At 34.7% G+C, this 24,060-nt stretch overlaps 1 protein-coding gene across 1 annotated transcript in view; it reads left to right on the top strand.

Annotated features, from left to right (window-relative positions):
• LRP1B (LDL receptor related protein 1B) overlaps positions 1-24,060 on the top strand; it is a 762,836-nt gene that overhangs the window by 688,658 nt on the left and 50,118 nt on the right. Inside the window, exons 68-80 of the mRNA XM_075092828.1 lie at positions 960-1,066; positions 1,615-1,744; positions 2,559-2,665; positions 3,542-3,674; positions 7,032-7,154; positions 7,695-7,817; positions 8,076-8,213; positions 8,709-8,843; positions 9,867-9,986; positions 12,202-12,443; positions 18,431-18,654; positions 18,920-19,026; positions 22,291-22,407. Coding sequence (XP_074948929.1) covers positions 960-1,066; positions 1,615-1,744; positions 2,559-2,665; positions 3,542-3,674; positions 7,032-7,154; positions 7,695-7,817; positions 8,076-8,213; positions 8,709-8,843; positions 9,867-9,986; positions 12,202-12,443; positions 18,431-18,654; positions 18,920-19,026; positions 22,291-22,407 — 1,806 coding nt within the window. The remainder of the gene's footprint in view (positions 1-959; positions 1,067-1,614; positions 1,745-2,558; positions 2,666-3,541; positions 3,675-7,031; positions 7,155-7,694; positions 7,818-8,075; positions 8,214-8,708; positions 8,844-9,866; positions 9,987-12,201; positions 12,444-18,430; positions 18,655-18,919; positions 19,027-22,290; positions 22,408-24,060) is intronic.

The following is a 24,060-nucleotide window of genomic DNA, read 5'->3' on the forward strand; positions in this document are numbered from 1 at the left end:
CTGCAGCCTGCCTCTCCTGTTTGCTTTGCCTGTACGTTGAAATAATTTTATGTCTACTCCTACCCTTTATTGTGTCCACCTTCTTTAATGCCTTCAGTCCTCCCTGTGTTTTGTTTCTTCCCAGGGAGTAGAACACCACCCATTTGTCACAAAATATCCCACTTACCTTCTAACCTTTACTGTCTCCTATCCATCTATAAGCTCCTTAGCTTTTTATCTAACAGCTTGCTTCTGTTTCCCTAAAATTGCTTGAAAATTTCATCCTATCCATACCTTTTTTCCTTTTCTGTGTTTTCTAACAAATTGACAGTAGTGTTTTTTTATGAAAGCGTACTCTCCTTTGATTTTTGCAACTCACTGTGTTCTCATTCTGTTAAACCTCTCTATCAATTTGGTCAGTATTTAAGTCAGTGGATTATTGCCATGCTACCTCCCATACTTAATTTCTGGAAAACAGATAGTAGTTGAAACTCCAAACCTTACCTCTGAGGCATTCCATTTGCCCTCTCAATAACTGAATGCTTAGCACAGGGGAGGCTGACTTTTGACACACACAAATATGTTAGAAGTGTTGTGATGAATGGTATGCTATTGCATGGTGGAAAGTCAAAGATCTGGTTAGTTATATTGGGTATTAACAGGTGCAAAATGAATGTCTAGTCTGTGGTATGTATCTCACAAAACCTATAATAACATACATGCATGTTCATATAGTCAGCATCACATAATTTGGAAAGAAATTTAGTAAAACTGAAATGAAAGTATTTTCATTACTTTTACTATATGAATTGAGATTTAGTTATAAAATGTTATGAAACAAAATCCTACAGAAAAAAAAATCCTCAGTGGCTTTCGTACCATATATAGTCATTCATTGATTGATTGATTGGGGGGGTTTATGTATAAAATATTTTACGGAAATGCTAATAAACCTAGGGTCGTTACTTTTCTTTATTCAGAGCCTCAAACATGCACTTTGAAAGACTTTCTCTGTGCAAATGGAGACTGTGTTTCAGCAAGATTCTGGTGTGATGGAGACTATGACTGTGCAGACGGCTCAGATGAGGTAGGCTACACATGAATCCATGTATGCAAATGTCTTTACTAAATTAAAACTAAACCTATTGAAATAGTTATCCTAAAAAGAGAACATGCAGATGGCATCAAGTCATGATTAACAGCATCCTACATTTTTTTGCCCTAGCAATGACCTGGACTTCCTCCCATCCAGGAAATATTTTGTGTCCTGGTTGGTGAACCAGTCTTTCTACAGTGGTTTGGTTTGGTTTGTGAGGGTGTTTTTTTTTTTTTGTGAAAACAAGATGTAGACTGTATCTTGTGTAGCAGAAGCTTTCTGGGTATTTGCTTTGCTGTTTTTCTGTTCTTTCCTGTCCCTTTTGTCCCTTCACCTTTCCTGCCGGTGCTTCCCACTGGCTTAGATGGTACAAGCTACCTTTCATGAATCATATCCACAAACATTTTGTATTTCACAAGGCATTACTGTATTTCATAATGTGGAAGAGCATAGGCTATAACTTCTCTGATCAGCTGTATATTTACCAACATTTATATTAAACTCTTGATCTCGTATATATGTTGTTTTTATTGTACCAGAGGTATTGTGAAACAGGCTGCTCAAGAGATCAGTTCCAGTGTTCCAATGGTCAGTGCATCTCAGCGAAATGGAAATGCGATGGTCATGAAGACTGCAAACTTGGGGATGATGAGAAAAATTGTGAACCAGGTATCGTTTTAAATAATGCTCAGAAATAAAATGAAGCAAGGCATAAATTGGAATGAACAAGGAGAAAATAAATCAACAAATTAAGATTCCTTGTATACTAGGAGTAGGGAAGAGGGTGAAGAAACCTAAAATTCTTTATCTTTTGAATGTGTATCATTGTGATGTCCTACTTATATTTTGAAAACCCCACTTATGTACAGCTATGCAATATGAAGCTTGTTGGGAGAAATGGTATTTAATTTAATTATATTGAAATGTAATTTTCATACTCAGCTTATAAAATTCTGCTTTGAAAAGAGCAATATTTCTTAGCATCTTACTAAAGTATCTCTGGTGTTTTTTTGCTTTGTAGTGTTTATTCAGTTTTTACTAGTTCTTATGCAAACATTTTCTCTAGCAAGTTATTATTTTTGTTGTGATTGTTTTATTTCCTTATTACTGTCTTGGAAAATGCGGTTGTTTATTTTTGCAGGAATTTTCCTAGATTTTTTGTAGGCTTCGTCTAGATAGGTACAACTATAAATATGTGTATGTGCGCAGTAACCACTGTTACCAAGCACAAGGAAAACACAAAAGGAAATTTCTCAATGATAGAACACAAATATCCATTCACTATCACTATGCATTTTACTTAGGATGCAACAATTAAATTTTGTCAAATATTTCATTGTACTTTATGAATGTTTGGAAAAGCTCTGGTCAGCTACAAATACATGTTTGCTCATTATATCAACCAGATGAAAACATTAAATTATAAAGCAACTTATTTATTAATTCTCTTTTTCTTAATGCTAAAATATGTGTTTGTAACCAGCATCTCCAACCTGCTCTCCAAGTGAGTACGTGTGTGCAAGTGGAGGCTGTATTTCAGCATCTTTGAAATGTAATGGAGCATATGACTGTGCTGATGGATCTGATGAGGTAGCTGACAAATTTCTGTTTACTTATTTTTCCTACCATCTGACATGAAATTTGCTAACAGTTTTAGAACTGAAAATAATTAAAAGGGCAAATGGGGGTTTTTTGCATCCATTGAACACTGTCAGATAACTTAGCCCCGTGATTTTGGTTCCCTGATAGTTTCTCTGTGGCCACCTTTTGGAATAAACACATTTGTTTCCCCTAAGTCAAAACCTAAGTGTGGTCCTGGGGGAGTTTTCTTCAGGGGCTGCTCCGTACTGGCAGTGTAGGCAAGTTTATGACACATTTGGCTCCTTCTGTCCTCTAGATTCACCTAATATGATCCTAGCAGACACCGCAGCCTCTGTGGGCCTTCATGCCATTCTCTTCCTATGTGCTGCATTGTTGGTATCTTTTTAAAAAATTACCACTTTCATTAACAACTTCAAGAAAAAAGACCCCAAATAGTTGTTATTTCTCAGAGCCATTAAGGTGGCTGTTAGAGCCTGAAGAATGCCTGAGCAAAGTGCTACACGGTGCGGGTGAAAATAATCCACTCCAGAGGTCTCTAGTTCTGATCACTGTGGCTGTGAGGCAGCCTCATGTCCAGGGTTGGTTCTCTCAGGGCAGTTGACTTCAGAAATGTGAATGTAGCCATTGTTTCCATTCCTAATACTGAGCAACACAAAGAAGGAATACCAGACGCATATAATGTGTGGTTACAATTTAATTTGGACTTCAGTAATTATTAAAACTGCACATTCCTTTGTCGGGGACAACTTTATTGTATTAAATATGTAGGGCAATAAAAAACAGCAGTGGTAAATTTTGTTAGGTTTGTCTTTAAGTATGTTTTTCTCATCCATTAATACTAATTTCCTATCTGTATTCACACAGATGGATTGTGTAACAGAATGTAAAGAAGATCAGTTTCGATGCAAAAATAAGGCCTACTGTATCCCTGTCAGATGGCTTTGTGATGGGATCCATGACTGTGTGGATGGCAGTGACGAAGAAAACTGTGACCAAGGCAAGAGACACTTTTCTTTAGAAAGCTTACTTTTTTGTTTTTTTGTATTAACATACATTGTAAGTTAGTGGTAGCCTGGCCATTCTGAGTGATGAAATTAAAGCTCTGTGACCTCTTCTGAAAAAGACAGTATAGCAGCTTCACGAGCGATTTGCAGGACGAAGCAAAACTTACCTTGTTTATAACTCACGGCTCATTGTTCCTTCTTTGTGTTTCCTTCCCCAAGGACCAAAAGGTTGTGTTATTACTGGAAGCATATACTGTCTCATCAGAGAAATCAGCAATAAGTCCAGTTAATTTACAGTTTTATAGGCAACAATAAATTACAGAGCCATGCAATATAAGAAAAAATTGCTAAATAAGTAATCTTAAGACCCAAGATTTTTGTTTATTTCCATGGAGATGAAATGCTGCAACTAACCAGAACCCATAAAACCACATTTTGAATTCTCACTTTCCTTTGAGAGCAGAACTGAGCACTTAAGTTGATTCACATGAAGCTAAACACTACGCGCAGACTTTCACGCTTATGATTAAGCTTCCAAATAAGTTTTTGAGAAATACGTCTGTTGGTCTCATTCTCATAGTTGCTGCAAATTCACAAATCTTGTTCTAATATGTCTTTTCAATTGAGCATTCATATATATTTACATACATATCTATATATACATGCACACACACAGATGTATGCAATTAAACATTATTAAATGAGTTCCCCATATTATTCCTTCTGAAGATAAGACCATGCAAGTCTCTATTTTTGATTTTTTTTCTTTTTTAACTGAACCTTGCTTCAGCTACCAGGCACTAGCAAAGTAACACACTCAGTGTACCAAAGCTTAGTAAGTGTAATAATTCAATAACTGTGACAAACACAGAACTTAGTCAAAATAAAGATTTTTAAAAAAAAAAAAAAAAAACCAACAAAATTTTACTCAGCATTTTGTCAGCTTCTTGTTTTTTCCAGAGTTTTCTTTTCTTTAGAGAGGAATAATTAAAGAAGACAATCTAAAAAAAGAAAAACTTCTCTTTAAAGTGAGTAGTTTTTGTGTGTTGGTCATCTACAGTCATATTTGTGTGTAACTTCAGAAGCTAAATGCAGTACAATAATAAGTAATAATAATCAGAGATGAAGCAAGCAATTGCAGAGTAAGATATCCTTCCCTTATTTTATTGTAAGTCTATTAACCAACACTTACTACTAGGAAAAAAATAATTATATGGGATGATTAAGTTTGAAAGAGAGACCAGAAAATGAAGAAAACAGGAATAATGTTCCCGAGAAGTTTAGATGCAAAAGGAAAAACATCATATTTGGAAGTGTTGAAGAATGAATTGTTTTGAGAAGACTGAAATCAACAAAGTTTTAAAAAACTTCTAGTCCATTTTAAAACTGCTTTTAAAATATCTGGACTGTATCTCTTTAAAAACCAATGAAGTGTAAGTAGTAAAGTGGTTATTTTATCTGAAGCCCACATTATTCTTTGGATAGCATAATGGAGCTTCTGTGAACTGCAAATTGCTTATAATGTAATAAGAAGCCTTTTGCCTAGTTGGTTATTGCTATAATACTTTGTATTTATGTCACAGTTATGATTTCTGTTATAGAAATCTATTCTATGAAGGAATTATGACAGGCAGAGCAATCACATGAAACAAATGCCAGTTTATCTCGCTGATAACTGATTTTTTCCTCTTTGGAAATACAGCAAAAAAAAAGGAGTTTTATTCTAAGGCATTCTAAAACAATCTCCGTAATATTTATCTGTAGCCCACTGTGCATATTTATAAACATAGCTCTTTTCAATCTTATTATACAACTAGAATTATGGTTTTATTGTGATTACACACACAATTATTTATATTGATGTCTTTCATCATGAAGAATACTTGAATTTTATATATTTTCCCTTGGATGATAATAAAGAATATTTCTGTTAATGTTCATGAATTATATTTGCAATGAGAGTGAATTATATTTGGTAACATAGTGTGAGAGTTTCCAACATCCTCTTACACAGTGGGTATTTCATGCAAATTAATTTTCTGGAAAAAAATCTAAACCATTCTGAACCCTTTATAGCGAAAGAAAGCCTTCTGTTGATTTTAATGGGGTGTGAACAGGGCACTGAATGAATAAGCAAAAAGCCACTGGAGCCTGATCTAACCATTAAGACGGGTGTAATGCAATGAGGTAAGCCACAGCGAGAGTTTTGGTGTTATCATATAAAATTTCATTGTCTCCTCCTCTGCAGGTGCACAGCTTTATTTCTTTTAAGCTCAGTTCCTCTCAGGAAACTGAGAATCCAGTTACCATAAAAAAGTGCTATGTAGAAAATTAATTTCAAGAAGTTTCCATAACTTCATTGAGTGGTAGTGGTAAAATTTAGTTACAATTTTGAAACACAGTGCCTTCTTACTGCTACACGTGTTAACACTGAATCCAACTTGAACCAATTTTTAAAGCTTGAGCACTCCAGCTTAACACATTTTCTCTCACCCTCTGTTCCAGATTCAGAGTTCAAACAATACTAAAGTTACATGGAAGAAATTATTCTTGCTGCATCTGTGTTCAGTAAATATACTAATGAGAAATTTCAGAAGTTACAAAAAGGAAGAAACTGTTAGAGGTCACCTAGTCTTATCTACTCTGTGCCTACATGGCTAGATCTTCCCTAATTGCAGAGTTTATAGTCGATGGGAACGTTACAAGCCTGGCCAAGCCTATGACTCCTCAGGAGAAGAAAACGATGCTACCGCATGGCTAAGGGACTGCAGTCACTTTGTCTCTTCTGAACACAACGTGTGTCTCAGAGACTGGGAGTAGGAGTAGGCGGAGGATCAGACATTCATGTGAAAGCAACCTGGACCAAAGTGGCCTTTCACAAGTTGGACTGTATTTCTGTCTTCTGGTTTGTACCATTCTCTGACAGCACAAATTACTGGCGCCCCCAGCCAGGTCTTTTCTGAAAGGCAGCATCACTGAAGGAAGTTACAGCCAGAAAGGTAGTTTAAGCATCTCCTGGCTAAATGCAAGGGGAACATACCTAGCTGGTGACTTGTCAGTGTCTGTCTTTGATAACTGTCCTTTCTGGGCGCGCCAGATAAGTAATTCCTAGCTAACAGTCGTGAAAAGAGAAAGATGAGTATGGTCAAGGAAGAGATTTTTAAAAGAATAATCTCTCTGCTTCTCCAATCCTTTCATTTGGGGATTGTTAATTTAGTTCTGCTATGTGTGTCATTCTCTACAGATGGTATGTGATAAGTGGTTGTACTGGTTTTATAAAAAATTGACATTTCTTTCTTTTGTCTTTCTGTTTTCCTGTTTTTTTTCTTGTCTTCTTTTCATCCTCCCAGGGGGAAATATATGTAGAGCTGATGAATTTTTGTGCAACAATTCCCTCTGCAAACTACATTTTTGGGTTTGTGATGGCGAGGATGACTGTGGAGATAACTCTGATGAAGTTGCTGAAATGTGTGGTATGCCATTACTTTTTTCAGTGCTTTTCATGTAGTAGAACAAGAAATTACATGTAACGTACATAAATATATAAGGACATATATGTCTAATTTTTCTTTAATTTTAGAAGAGTAGCTTTAAATGTGGAATATAGTTTTCTGTTGTTATTGCTACTCATGTGATGACAGAGAAGATATTTGTGAGAAATTAATCTTTTTGTAGGAAATGCACAGATGGGAAAAAGTCACTTCTACGTTGAAATAGTTATTATCATTAAATTTCCTACTTCCTTTGTTTTACTTCTGTCATATTTACTGATTCTCAAAAAGAAGTTTAATTACCCTAGTCACACATAATAATTTCATTCCCTAAATGAAGAACTTCCGCTGTAAACATTGTTGAAGTGTTATTCCATTAGGTACCAGAAGTTAAAATCAAGTACCATTCATATGTCAAGTACAACTGTGTTCCCATGCCTGCTCATTGCTTTGATAAGGAGATATTGAAGAAGGTTCAAGGATACTAGCTGGGTAATAGCTCATTCTTTTTTTAATATGCAGTAAAGTTTCCGTGCCCTCCAACAAGGCCATACAGATGTAGAAACAACAGGGTTTGTCTGCGACCTGAGCAGATTTGCAATGAGGTTGATGACTGTGGTGATAACTCGGATGAAGATCACTGCGGTAGGTGATATTACCTTTCAAGGCATTCAGATCAAAGAAAATAACTTGAAGGCAAACTTTATTACAGAGATCTGCTTGTCCTTCAGTAAAACTTAAATGGAGGTTAGTAGATCAGAATTTGAAATTGAAAGAAATTAAGCTTGAAATAATTTCCAGTTGCTTAATGCTTCCTGGTCATTCCCATTTATATGTGTCTAAAATAAAATAAGAATCTTAAATACTGATTTATTTTTCTCTTATTAATTTGTAATTATATAGATAAAATCACATACAAAGCAAGACCATGTAAAAAAGATGAGTTTGCTTGTAATGATAAGAAGTGTATTCCAATGGAGCTACAGTGCGATTGGTTTGATGACTGTGGAGATGGTTCAGATGAACAAGACTGCAAAATAAGTGAGTTTGGCTGACAAGATTGTTTTCATGATTGTAGCAGAAAAGAAATAATTAACTGAAACTGTCATCCATGCAAAACCTACTCAACAACATAGAAGTTAATTAAACTTAAAGTTATTTTTTTAGTTAAAAAATGAGTTAATTCTATTTGACGTACCACAAGAGGAAGGCAAATTTTATAGCAGTTCAGGTTATAGTAGTTTTTAGACTAGTTCTTGTGTTTTTTCAGTAGTTTAGCTGTAAGTTGACTGCATTTTATTTTGTATCTGCAGCAGGATAAATTCTAGTATTAAATTCTTGATGTGAAATGAAGTATCTCAATTAAGTACTGTCAATTTATATGCACATGTCGGTAAAAACTGTAACGTCATATATTTGTTTAAAATTTACCTGATACTCTTTTAACAGAAAGATAAATTTGTTTCTTCTTGTTATTTTAGAAATCATTTTAAATAAATCTATCAGTGGTTTTTTAGACATTTTTTTTTTGCTTAGGTGTCACTGAATATACATGTGAAGATAATGTGAATCCTTGTGGAGATGATGCATACTGTAATCAAACAAAAACATCCTTACAGTGTCAGTGTAAACCTGGGTTTCAGAGAAACAAGAGGAATAGGCAATGTGAAGGTAGATATCTTTTCCATTGTCTCCTGCTGTAAAGTATTAAAAGTCAACTGCGTAGTCAATTTTCAGTGCCAGAGAAGGAGAAACATATCACATACTTTTTTCCGCAGAATAAAAACTGTTTCATAGCTATGGGATTAAGAAATCAAGAAAAGAAACTGAAAGGATTTACAGGATGTAGATTTATGCATTCTACCTGGAGAGGTTATCAAAGATTAACATTGGTTGTGAATATCGAGAGGTTCAGGTCAGACCATTAAATGATTTTATAATTTAAGGGGTGAATGGGTGATTTAAGGTCTAGTAGATTACTTAAGTCGGCAGTTGGGACCGGTGTTTAAGTTGGTATATGTGAATATTTTGAGGTGCTTAAAATAATGAAGATGTATGAAACTGAAAATTGAAATGAAAATAAACAGATTGAAAGTAAAATACCTCAGAAAATTAGTCTTAATATATATGATGCCATACTGTCAGAAAAAAAGACATAGTTGTTATAATGAAAGGGTTGATCAAAGAGATGAGGTAAATCTACCTTCTCAAAGAATGGGTTGTGAATTAATCTCCTTCCTGGTAACTTACAGAAAAAGTGGAGATCACCTCAGGGGGACTATCAGAGTGAATAGATAAGGGCATACAAAAATTTTGTTGTTAGGCTCTTAAGAAAAAGGTATACACAGGAGACTTTTCAGTAAGGGGTGATTACGTAGTCTTGACTGTAACAGGGATAGGGATGTTGGAGATAACTGTAACAGACATTTTCATTCTCAAAGTTGCTTTCAAGCTCTAATGATAATAGGTTGATATAAGAAGGATGGAGAAATAATACAGAATATCCTTCTGAGATATGTTGATTGCAGTGGAAATAACATTAGTGATGACTGCAGAAGGCTTCCTTTTACTGTTGCAAGATATACAATGCTTACGAGTTCCTTTTGTTCATCTGCATTGTTCCATGATGTTCCAAACATGTCACATAATACTGTATTAAACTAGGTATATAAATTACAATTCTTTTCCTCATAGATATCAATGAGTGTATGGTATTTGGTGCCTGCTCCCAACGCTGCAGTAATATCAAGGGGTCATACAAATGTGCTTGCGAGAAAAATTATAAGGAGAGGAACAACAGTTGCACAGCAAAAGGTAAGGCTATAAAAGTCAAAGTAGATTGACAATACTGAATCATTTGTTATGTACGTGTTGGTAACACTAATGTGTTGCATATACAATTTATTTTTAGATAAATATTTCTTGAGTAGTGCACAGAAATAATTCTCAAACCCACTCAGATTTACCTTTGATTTTGGTAAGCAATAAATTCTTATCACTTCCATGTAAATGAAGATACTTAATATGAAAGTCCATTTCCAGCTCCAGCTTTCTTTGTTTACAAAAAGATACACGCAAATAAGAAGAGCAGAGATTATATATTAGCAAGCATGTAAGCATGGTGAAGCTTGAGAGAAGAATCAACTCTTCCATAGAAACATATTTTTAGTACTTTAGGAATCAATTAAACAGTATTTGGGGCTAACATGTTTTGATTTGTCTTGTTGAGAAATCTTATATAAGTCCTTTAAGTGGAGTTTTTCTGAGTATAGTCACCCAAGAATATATAGCTCATGTAAATCAATTGCCTAAGTCATGGCCCAGTGAAGGTAAAGCAGTATGCACACACAGCTGTTATTTCAGTCTGTCACAAGGCGGAGGTGTTGCACAAAATGGAGGTAGTGGTTAAGTCTGGGTATTATGTAACTTCTAAATAATTTCAGAAATGAAACAAGCAATAATCCAGCTGCCTGAGTAAAGTTCACATAATCTTTATGGATCTGTATCTGAATAACTGAAGGTATGATCCTAGCATCTCACCTGCAATTTAATGAGATTTTAGTGTGAATTTGACTCATACCAACACTTGGAGACTTCAGTGCAGCACCAGCATTGAAGTTACAAGGTGTGGCTCCTTATACGCCTCTGCATATCTGGTGCACAGCTAAGAGCAATACCCAACCTGAACCTTACGGCCAGTAAGCACGTGGTGAGGACATACATCCTAGAACCGTAACAGATTGTACCACATTAATTCCAGTTCTTCCTTCTCTGTAGCATGCCAGTCAGTAAGGTAGGTACACCAGTGCGGGGTAGCTAGGTGGTGATAGTCAGGTATCTTACATGCTTCATTCACATTCTCTTGAAGCAAACTTGTCATGGGAAGTTCACATTAATGAGTCACTAGACATTTCCTCTATACATAATATGGACTCTATCAGGATTTAGCATCATTACCTATTAGTGAAGAATCAGTCAGACTATGGCATGGGAGCAAACAAGGTTGCTAATTGTGGATAGTGGCATGTTATTATAGAAACACAGACACAATTCTGATGGCTTATAATTTAAATATCTGGGAATCATCATCCTACATCTGAATTTTTTGCAAGGTTCATTTCCATTGTAATACAGTTAATGGTTCCCGCTTTCCCTCATTGATGCTTGCTTTGATGGAAGTCCTCTTGTATTTAGCATGATTGAGGGAACAAATGATTTTTGGTATTTCATGCTCATTAGGAGGAAATGTATTGGACAGACATTATTATAAGTTGATTCTCTATGGATAAATGTGATACAAATTGGAAATCTAAAAACTTGCACGTGCATTCTAGTGCATCCAACAGATTTGAAACTTTCTCAGACTTAATGAATAGATACCAGAGAGTTTTTTCTTATGAATAACATATTTTACAACATCTGAATCAAGATGGTACCTGGGTATCCATAAATACCACCCATTTGCAGGTATCCATAAATGGTAACAGTCTGAAAGGAAGAGATATAAGGTACAACTGCATATGTTCTGTAGCAGCTTTGGTCCAGTTTGCTCTTGTTACAGTCAATTTCAAAACTTCCCTGCCTTCACTGAAGCTAAGGTCATTCCACTTCTAATTTCCAATTCAGCAATTTAAAATAATGCTTATTGGCAAGTTTGTGTTCATTTGATACATACAAGGACCCTCTAGACACAATATGCATATAAAAATATGTACTGATTCATATGGGCTTAATGTATAACATCCCCTATTTCTGTACACTGCTTGAAGTGGTCAAATTCTTGTATTACATACGCCTTAAAATATAGCCTTAGGTGTCACAATGTGAGCTTAGATATATTGGTATCAGAGTATGAGAGTTGCATTTATTGTGCAGAGTGTGAGTGGTTTTGCAGTCTTCAACAATCAGAAAATAATTTTAACACACGAAATTATATCGCATACACACCAAAAAGCTACTTGAGTGAAAACTACTGATTTTGCATTAGTTGACGTTTACCTTATTTTTGTTTCATTACAATAACCCCTAGGCTCTGAAGATCAAGTTCTCTATGTTGCTAATGACACTGACATCCTGGGTTTTGCATATCCATTCAACTACAGTGATGTTCACCAGCAAATATCACATATTGAACACAATTCAAGGATAACTGGAATGGATGCATATTTTCAAGGGGACATGATTGTCTGGAGTACTCAGTTTAATCCAGGAGGGATTTTCTACAGAAAACTTCACGACAGAGAGAGAAGGCAAAGTAACAGTGGCTTGATAGTAAGTGATCAAAATCAAAGATTACATAATACAAATTTCTTTGATATACTTTTCTGTTCTGATTGTGTATAGTGTGCTGATTTAGCAAATTAAAACTTCTATCTGATGATGATTTTACTCAAATGATATGTCTACTAATGTCTTTCCATTCAAGACTCTGACAGACTTGGTTGAGTCTCTGAGAGATCAAAATTATAGTATTTTTAAAAGTTTTCTACAGAAATAACGAGTGTGTTAGCAGCATCAAAAGCCTGTATACCATGAAGATCATTTATTTTGAGAGAGAAAAGAAGAGAGGATATAGTAGTCATATAGAAGCAACACATGGTTTAAAGAAAGGCATGAACTTCAAATACTTGGAAAACAGGAAACATAGATAGGCCAGAGACAGGCCTGAATTTCCCTAATGACCAGGTAAACAACAATACAAGATTTAAAAATTAGAACAATGAGTTGACAATGAGAACAATTAATTCCTTTATATGTTGAACTGCATAGTATCTTCTTTTGAATAAGCATAAATGTAATTTTGCACTTAGAACAGAACTGTGGACTTTTATAACCTAGGGTAATTTCAGGTGGTCTTTGCTTGCAAATAAAATAGACACACATTGATACTCACTTTGCCCAATATATTTCTACAGAATTCTCAGGGAAGCGTTAGTGCTGAGCTGAAGATAACAATGTGATCTTTACATCGGTATTTCTATAATGCTGTAAATTTAGGTATTTTTTTTCTGTTATACTTTTTATTAAATGGGATGGCTGAAGTGTTTTTAGATTTTTTCTTGGCCAGTAACAAATTGAGTTAAAAATAACACCTGTCTGGCCGTTTCCTTAAACTTAGGAGAGGTAACAGGGATGACCTTACATCACATGAATGCTTTTATATACCCAGTAGAATAAACAGTGGTAGCAACAGTAGACTAATCTTTCATCTGTCATTCAACTCTTACACATCCGAAACCACTTCTACGTACCTTTCATCCAAGGATACTTGCTTTGTAAATGAATGACATTCCTGACCTTTGAAGCTAGCAGGGCAAAAAGCCTGGGGATGTATTCACCAATGGATGTGAAGATACCTCGTGTCTGTCACGGCATGTATGGGAAAAGTGGTTAAAAACCAACGCTTCAATCTGCCCAGCAGAAGAGGGTCTAGATTTTGTTGACAGAAAGTGTATGTAAAGTAGATCTAAAGTAGAAAATTATCCCCAGTATTTCTAGTAGGTCATGTATGTCATCTGAGTTTTGGGGAAGGATAGTTTGAGAACCTAAGTCTGTATTCGAGGTGTGGAGTAATTCTACTGTGGCATTTTTCTCATTTAAATGTGGCGGATACCTGTGCTTAAGAAATCCTGATAGACACATCTCTGTATCAGGTTCGTTATTGGAAAATAACGAACTTTTAAAATCTTGTGAAATTAAAGTGTTGTGGCTTTTTGTTGTTATTTATCTTATTTCTCTTTGGTTAATATGCAGATGCCTTCTGCAAGGATTAAGTGTATTATGCTGATCCACAACCTCCCTAATGGATCTACGCTTTCTTACAGGTCCATAAACTTGAACATAAGCTTCCTTGAGACTTCTTCATAGTCCAGGGGTTGAAATTTTCAGGGCTGATTTGACACTGTCTCCTTGTTTAAAATAAAAAAGATAAAATATTGTTAGAATTACTATTATTTTTCTGAAGTACTGCTATACTTTTTGCTTCTCATATCTCTCTTTCACCATTATGCCAGAATACTTTCTGGTCACTTCCCCTTAGTTCAAAATTATTGAAAAAATTATATTTTTCTTTATACACCATTTTCCCCTAACCCTTCAGTGCAGGTGGGTGCTTGTGAAGATGCTTGATCGAAGCCATACAAAACTTTTTCACAAACCTGTATATGGAAAATGCACACACTGTATCTGAATATATCTTGGACACATTTGATTTGTATTTGTGAAGCATTTACTTCTAATTGTGCTAAACTATTCAGAATATTTTCCCAGTATTATCTCATTAATACTCAAATATTATTGCCCTATATATAACTGATCAGTAGGTTAATTGGTTTTATAGTGTTGCTTTAATATTGTTACTTAAATTTGGTTTTGAAAAGCCTGAGAATTCCTTAATTTTAACCCAAGGTTTTTAATGGGTAAGTTTTTAAAGGTTACATTATAACTTTTATATCTAGACTTTGATATGTAAATCAGGACAGTAAACTTGAACAAAGTCACCTGCATTTTCAGGTAATTACATTAATGCAAAAACTCCATCTTGACTGAAATTACTCCATGGAATTAGCATATCAAGAGCCTTTCTCAGAGAATAGCTTTAAGTATCTCTTGTATTTTACTGTGAAAAGGGATTTAGGCTTGGTACAAATTGAAGCATTAAAGGAAACAGTAAATATCAACTCTTCAGAGTTTATTGACAGATGCAGAAGAGGATTGCATTCCAATCAAGTTAAGACAGTGTCAGTGAATTGTTGATAACTGGTGCAGCTGTTTACTGGCAGAACCCTTGGAGAGAGCTGTATAAGTTATCTGAGGTGAATTTTCAACAGTGTGACTTGCAAGTTAAACTCAAGTGCTCTTTTTTATGGAAGAAGGCACAATTAAAATAATTGTACCATATAAGAGGAAGAAAAACATAGGTTTTTTTATGTATCCAGTTGGTATATTAGCAGCTTGCTCCAGCCCCACTGTTCTGAGAGCTTAACAAGGACCCATAACCACTCTTGTGATATATCCACGTATATACTGCCAGTGTTTGCCCCAGGACCCAGTGAAATTCAGTGAGTCACTGGGAGTGGAAACAATTTCTAGACTGTTTACTCTAAATAGCATTAATATATGGTTTTACCTTAAAGCTATAGCTCTGAATGGATAAAGTTTATGTACTCAGCAGACCCTCTCTTTCTGGAATCAGCTGGTTGGGATTTTGAAATGATCCTACTTACATAATACAAATGGTGGTTTGGTGAACCTTTGTACCTACTGGGGTCCTCACCTGTCAAGGAAAATTTTCTGTTTCAGCAAGCAAAAGTCTAAAAGTGTTCTAGTATTATTGTTTCTCATTTATTTTTAGTGTTCTAATATTATACCATTAGATAATGTGTTATTTTTAATGAAGGTATTTTAAGCAACAATAAATCATTGGTTTACTTTATTCCACAGCAATGCCATAGCAAAACCATCTGTAAAGTAATTAGAGAAAATATTGTTTCATATGTGCTTATGATACAAATTAGATTTGTAATTTAGTCTTCCTGTGTTAAAATGCTAAGCATTGCAAGGTGATGGGTTCCCGCTGCATGTGTAACATATTTTCTCCCATCAAACTCAACTTTAGGGCTTGAAATTTTTTTTCTGTAATCTACCATTATATCAAAGTGGTTTCCAAATCCAAGCTGTTACTGCAGCTTCTTCTCTTTTTTTTTTTTTTTCCTTTGCTTTTCTTTTCAGGGTTTTGGTTTGGTTTTGTTTTTTTAATTCTTTACCTTTAAAACATTTTATGATAGGCAGCAGTTCTGATCAAAAGTCATCAAGCTGAAACGGTCTGTAGTTGTACAGAGACTGCCATACTATAAAAAGTGATTAAGCGTCAAACCCCAATTTTTCTAATAAGTAGTAGTATGTTATATTTAGCATCAAAGTGGGCTAAAATAACTGTAGAAATTATTAATGTGATTTTGTTCCTGTATTTTCATCCCTATTCTGTATGCAAAATCATTCTTTAAAATTAACATAATCCAAATAAGCTATTAGGTAAAAGCTCATTTACAGTAAGTAGTTTTCCTAGATAGTATGAGGAGACTCATAAGACATCAGTAATATGATGTAGCTAGGCTGAAACTTAATGAACACAACTGAGAATTACACGGCCGTAGCATCAGCTAGTGTTTTTTATTCTCTTTTTTTAATCTCTTACACCAGATGGCTGCTTTCCATTTCTTCTGGTTATCCCCTTGTTCATTTTATCTTTAATATGCTCCGCAGCATTACTGGAATTTCACTTCTGTAGAGCAGAGAAGAATGAGAAAGGGTCAGTGATAATAAGCAACCCAACCTTGTTCCAGAATCTTTTTAGGATGCGCCTTTGTCTCACCTGCTTCTACTACCAGCTTTTTGGGAACCATCTCTCTCTGCATGGTAACTCCCATCATGTGCTTGCCAGGTTCCAAAAAAAGCAGTCTTACTGTAAGCAGTGGTTCTTGAACCGTCCAGGAAAGGCAAGGGACTGTGCGGTCCGTGATAGCAGTTCTACTTTTAAAACAACATTTGGTTCCAGCCTTGCAGGCCAGTACCATTGTCCCTTGCAGTCTCCAAAGTAATAACTGGAGATCTCCAGGTATGAGAGGCTTCTTGACACATGTGCCTGAATGTAACCCAGAATTAAAAGGAGTTTGGATTAAAAATACAATGACGCTTATCTGCAGATACCTACAGTTTTGAGTATCTTGTCCTTTACGTGGATGTTGCTTGGATAATGTAACAAAGACAAAATGAGATTGTTGCATGCAAATGCTACATTTCTTGAAAAAATAATAGTTTATTTTTGTGGTATTTCTGGAAGCATAGGCTGCCAGTATCATCATTTCGTAACAAATTATTATGATACCTTATTTTGTTTAACTTTACAAAAATGACTGTGACCCAGTTTTTAAAGAAACACTGATTTGTAAATGCAGTGATTGATTTTGCTGCTTTAATATTAATCTAAGTAGAAAGTCAGGATTCTCTACATCTTTATAACATGCATTATATGACATTTTTGCAGAATTAAAGGCTTATGAACAATGAACTATCTAAATTCACCATTGCAGTCCTATTATTTCACCTAGAGAATTAAATTACCTTTATTTTATGATGAAAATAGTCTATAAGTGCTTGTGGTATTAAGGAACTCTGACACCTGAGGAAAATAAGTTATTTTAGGATTTTCTCGCCTGATTTTCAGTAATATAGCTTAGTAACATTCCAGTACTGCATTTGTCAAGGAATAGACATTTTTTGTTCTTAATTTAATTTGATGTCAGTATAGGTAAACAGGCAAACAATTGCATATGTATTTAGCTCATGCGGGTCTTGAATTTTTTATGATTTGCTGCATTCATGTTAGAAATATTTGCATAGTCCTATTTTACAGATTTTACTCCTCTCTGCAGGAATTCTGGTAAACTTTAGAGAAGCTTGTTCATATGTACCTCCTATTTGCAATATGAACGTCTATCCTTAGGACCATTTTTTAGGATCTAGGCCTTAATGATAACTGTGAAATCATGATAGAGATACTACAGTTTATAATTTTAAAGTTATGATCAGTCAAGTCTCTTTTACATGTGAAGCTGAATATTGCGCTAATTCTAGTTTTAATGGGTGGCGGAACCCAGGAACAGTTAACAGCAACGGAAGAGAAACATTTTAAGAATTTCCTTAAAATTGCATACAAGTATTGGTCAGAAGACAGAGGTAATTTTATGCCGTTTTCTAAATGCAGTGGTTTTATTTATCTTTGGCAAACTGCTGAGCAGCCATGCCTCAGGATGGTCTCAAGCAACATTTTCACTGAGGACTTTGGGATAGGACATCATGCCATAGTTCTGCATGGTGTATGTATAGTAGATGTATAATCTGAATTCTTCTTTTTCCTTTCCTTTTGAATTACAGTGTAACACTTGTTTGCTTCAGTATCAATAGTTCAAGTAGTTCATGTCTAAGTGCCTTTTTCTGAACATAAGTAGTCTTAGACTTGAGAAAACAGTTTTGAACCATTGACTTGTTCTTCTGCATTGAATAGAACTGTCAGCAGATCACTTAGAGCTTACCTCCTACAGGTGGAATTGATGTCTTTCCAATGCAGCATTTTTAAATATTTCACTGTATTAAAGGTAAAAGTTACTTAATCGTAAAGAGTTACATAAATCTGTGACTATACAGCTGCTGTGAAAGATCATTTCCACAACTCTGACTTTAATATCTATTCCTTTTAGTGTCCAGAATTCAAAAGGCCTAGGGGCATTGCTGTTGACTGGGTTGCTGGAAATATTTACTGGACTGATCATTCCAGAATGCATTGGTTCAGCTACTATACAACTCATTGGACTAGTCTGAGATACTCCATCAATGTAGGTCAACTGAATGGACCTAACTGTACAAGACTCCTTACAAGCATGGCAGGAGAACCATATGCAATTGCTGTAAATCCTAAAAAGGGGTATGTATGTTTCAACATTACTCTGTTTTCATAATTCAAACAAAAATGGAAAGTAGAGTGAGAGAAATAAAATGATGTCTACAAATATCTAAATTTTTCCACGTCATTTGCCTAACTTTCCTGCTCAGTTTACCTGTATGTAAATCAGGATCAGTTATCTCCCATCTTTCAGGTATGTTGAAAGGCTCATAATAATTTTATATCAGTGAAGTGTTTTGATGGTCTATTAAGTCATCCAGGATATTTTTATGTTTAATACTTTTAGGATGATGTACTGGACAGTTATTGGGGATCGCTCTCACATAGAGGAGTCATCAATGGATGGTACTCTGAGAAGGATATTGGTTCAAAAGAATTTGCAAAGACCTACAGGTATACAGCTTATCCATTTTTCCTAATTGCATGGCACTTGCTAACTCAGTGCAGAGTTGCTGGCTGAATTCCAGTTTCTCAGTTTACAAAAAAAACCCAACTTCTAAAAATATGTATTCTAGTTATTAATATACAGTTACTAATCAATTTCTCAGTTCTGTTTTCAAGTGATACATCTTAATATGACTTAAAATTTTGTAACAAAGCTTAAACATGGTGATTTTACAAAGCAGTACCAAAGGATTATAAATAATCAGTTAAAATATGAGTTGTTCAATAACAAGCACTATCAAATAAAGGAACACCAGTTAGTGGTGAGACATATTTTTTAGGAAAGCATATGAAATCTCACAGCCTATTCTAGTTATTTTCCTGAATACACTGCAAAGTAGTATAAAACAAGGCTTAGGTATTCCAAGAAGCAACAACTTAATTATCTCAGTATTTTACAGAATTATTTTGAAGCTTGACAGTACATGTTGAGATCTTGTGAATTACCATTAAGACTTCATTGGCAGGATAAAAGTAATTTTTATGACAAAGGAAATGATAAATTCAGAATGAAATGTGTGTCTCTTAAATAGCAGCATCCTGTCTTGAAACCACAAATGATTTGTTCATGACCCATTTTCTCCTGCGATATTTGATGTTTCTCCAGGCTTACAATGATAATTTGTTATTATTGCATTGCACATTAGGGGCTGTCCAACTTTGGTACACATATATATTAAAACGTAGGCTTCTTTCAAGAGGATGCTAGCTGAATATCGAAGCGTCTCAGAAGCTACCGCTAGCACAACAAGAAGTAATACTATTTTAGCAGACGGTTAAGTCCCATGCTAAGGTGGGCTTATGGTGTTGTGTATGCAAAGGACATTCATCCCTTAAAAGGAACGCTCTTTCTTTATTGACATGATTAGATGGAAATACAGCAACTTAAGAAATTACATACGTGATAAGGAAAGCTTTGAGGAGAGGAAGCTTATGCTCCTTAGATAAGTAAGAATCGCAATAGTAATAATAATAAAAAATATATAGTCAGTAGTAATTCAGAAAGAAGCATCTGATTTTTCAGACCGAAAGACAACAGAGTTTTATGTTTATCAGAGTTGTTACATATTCTTTGCTGAGCTTCTTACATAAAACCTTGTGAACACATCAGATATATAAATCATTAGATTTAGTTCTAATTGCTGGAATTGAGCATTTTTGTCTCTTATTATCAGCCTGGCTGATTGCCAAGGTTATGTCCTGTGGAGCCAGTCATCCCTTCCTTGGTCATTAAAGGGCATTTAACACCCCTTTTTTCTTTTTTTGGCCATCAGTATGGGATTAGTGAATTTATGGAATTTTGTAGGTAGTGATGGTATCAAAATTATCTGAAAAACACATATTTACTTCTTCCCTGACTGGCAGCAGAATTGCAAGAGCTTTTTTTCATAAAATTTTCCTTGATATATTTTATATAGAAAAGTTTCATATAAACATTTAACCAGACCTCTGTCTCTTTAAAGGATGAATAAAATGGAAATTAAGGAAATTGGCAGAATTACCAAAAATAAGCAGACTTTGCAAAGAGGGAATTTCACAAATGCCTTGCTACAGTATTGAATTTTCCTGTACCCACTGCCTGAAAACACTTTTGTGGATCCTTCTGTGCTTGTTTTCCTTTACTTCATGGTAGAAAGTAGATGTTTGTGGAGCCTAGTAATTTTTTGTCAGATATTTCCCATCTAACCATGTCTTTGTAGAGGCAATGCAAAGAAAAGAGTCCAGGCCTTTAATATTTCCTCTCAAATGAGACTTTACTACTGTTGTTTAGATAAAGTTTAAGATTGTACTAAACATCTGTGTTCCACTGCCTTAAACTTATTACTAAATACGCCTCGCCTATTTCAAGTCAGAGAGAGTGAGAGTTTGAGCATTTGGGCTTGACTTCACAGCATTTACATAAAAATTACTATCACAAGTGTGTTATATGTATAAAACAAAAATAAGTATATTTTTACACTGGGTTATCTCTGATACTGTAAAAGATACATTGAAAAGGTTATTTATTATTTTATATTTAAATATTCTTATTAAAATGCAAAGAATAATTTAAAGCTGGAGAGTGGGGACTGCTTCTAAAATATTCCCCCTTGCAGGTACCATGTATCACACAGAGTTGACACATTGTGATTATCTTTTACGAGAAATGATTCTCTTTAGCTGTGTGCCTGAATGCCAGTGTTTCTTTTAAAGAGGTTTTTTTTAATGGAGTTGCAAATGTAAACATATTTCACCGGTCTATGCATCAGACTTCCTCCACTTCCTCTCATCTATCTGTAGCTGATTAATTTATGACCTTAAGAGGAGAATTTTTGCTGTTATGTATAATTTCTTTTGATGTATTTTTTCTGACTTACCTACTTACATAAATAGGAAGAAAAATACTTTTTCCCATTCTTATTAAAAATACACTAGGACTTCAAAAGCTCAGAATTAAATTATTTCATGGTTCAAATATTTTTTTCAGGCTGAAGCTTTTGACATGACCTAAAATGGCATACTAATCATTAAATCATCCTCTGTGAAACAAACACTGCTTGATTTAACTATTTAGTTGTTGCCTAGAGGCTGGGTAGGCACAATCTTATCTACCTTTTCTTCTCATTTGTGCTCTCAGTCACTCACTTTTGTGCTTTCTCTTCACATATATGCGAATACATGCATATGATATCGCTGTTTAAGTCTTGCAGCACTAATGTAATTAAAATAATCTGATTTTTAACACTGTAATAATTACTACATATGAAGCACTGGTGAAAAAAAGAACACAGTTATATACTTGTGAAAACAAGCCAGGTTAGGAAGACTCTATGAAATCTGAATGCCTGCCTTTGAATGCATGGTCACACTGGTGCTACTGCTTAGAAATCTATTGACATAATAGATTTTTTGTTGGTAGAGCAAATTACAGGATTAGATTCTATATTTCATTCCCACCTGGTATATATCACTACCTGCTGAGGATAATGGGTTTCAAAAGGTATTGACCTTGGAAGAGTGAGTTAAAGAAAGTGAAAAACTGTGGTTGCCTCAAGGGGAAGGTTTAAGCAGAAGGTGTTGTATTTTATTCTGCTTAGTTTCCAGTCATGTTTTTTCATTGTTACCGTATTTTGTGTTCAAAAGAATATGAACAATATAGATGTGTACAGTTACATGAAAATATTAATTTTTATATAGTTTTATATAGCTATGTGTACTTTATTTTCTTTATAGGTCTTGTAGTTGATCAGTTCAGTCAGCGTTTGTTCTGGGCTGATTTTGAATTGTCTGTTATTGGCAGCGTTCTTTTCGACGGTTCCGATTCAGTTGTGTCTGTGAGTGCTAAACAAGGTATGGAGAGATTTTATATAACGTGTTTTCTATTTTGTATTACTTGGCTGAAGTTTCACTATTCAGAGAAACTATGTAAACAAAAAGCAGTGATTATTCAGTCATATTCATTCCTTTTGTTACATAATACCTCAGATATTATCTAAAGAAATAGATATTTAAGATAAGATAATTTCAGCTTTAAGATAAACTAATAAAGTTACTTTAGGGGAACAAAGATTCAGTGATACGTGCAAATCTCCAAGTTTGTTATGTAATCATTAGCTTAGGTATTATCAAAAAACATTGTGATTAATATTTATGCTTGGCCTCATTTGGACTTACATAGCAACGGGAACACCTTGACTAGTTAGAAATTAGAGCTGTCTGCATTGCACAGGAATTTTATAGTTTATAGAACCTGACCTGAGTCAGTTCTGGGAAAAATAATGGGTTTGGCTTTCAGGTCAGTAAGTAATCACAGAATTCTGCGAACAGAATGTGAATGAGGGAAGTTCCTTTTGTATGAAAAGAGATTCTGGTTAAACAAACTTTGTTTTTATAGAATTGCATGTTGGCTTTTTAACAATTTGGTAATACATGTTACACTTTATGAAATTTGAGTAGAAAAGAGGGGAAACATTTTAAAAATTTAAAAGCAGGATTTTTGGGAGGATTGCTTAGTGGGCAGATGATAGAGGAGTTTCATGAGGATGATATTACATCTAGTGCTACTGAGTGTTTTATCCAATGATCTGGAAGTCACCAGGAGATTCTAGAAGACAGTAGAAAAAATTTCCCATATTCCAAATTGAGCATGACCAGATTTTAATCTTATTCTGGTTTAATAGCATTTTATTTCACAACTTGGATCAATATTACATGGAAGTAGTCATCCATCTCACGAATGGTAACTTTGAGTGTAGGGATCTGACTGCAACCTCCTGTAACACTGAACTGTACTGTGCAGATGCCTGACAAGAGATGTTAGAAGACAGTAACTCCTCCTCATAAGTTGCACCTCCTTTGGTTATAGTATTTCATGGTGGCTAGGATGTAATCTATCACAAAATACATACTTAGTGCTTGTGCTCAGTGCCTGTGGCTGCTGTGAGGACTGACAGAGTATCCTAGATTGAATTTTAGTGTCTTTCAATGGTCATTTGTATTTTAAGACTAAATAGGAGGTTATTCTTCAAGGGGAAAAAAAGGCACAACAGTGCTACAAAATAGATGGCATGTAAGTTGGTGACTTTCAAAATATTTTATAGCGTGGAAGGGCTGCTTCAAACACAGCAAATTTGGCATTTATAAAGGGAAAGTGGAATGTAGAGACTTTGTTGCTTCCATTGTAGCATTTAATACTGAAATACCAGATCACTAACACAATGTCACCTTTTGTCTCCTGTTGACGTTTGTAGTAACTATGGAAAAATTAAAGAAATAGGACCAAAGCAAAATTGGGGGAGTTTAGAAATTGCTTTGCAATGAGACTAAAAACTTCAACCCATTCAATGAAACAAGCATAAGATAATGAATTAGAATTCATAAATATTTTTATTGAAACAAATTACCGAGAACCAAGTATTGAAAAAGTGGCAAAACAGTAAGAACAAATAAAGGCTGATAATTGAAAGTAGATAAATGGTAGTGAAGTATAAAACCATTTTTACA

This window comes from Phalacrocorax aristotelis, chromosome 5 (assembly GCF_949628215.1).
Source record: "Phalacrocorax aristotelis chromosome 5, bGulAri2.1, whole genome shotgun sequence".
NCBI classification, from domain to species: domain Eukaryota; kingdom Metazoa; phylum Chordata; class Aves; order Suliformes; family Phalacrocoracidae; genus Phalacrocorax; species Phalacrocorax aristotelis.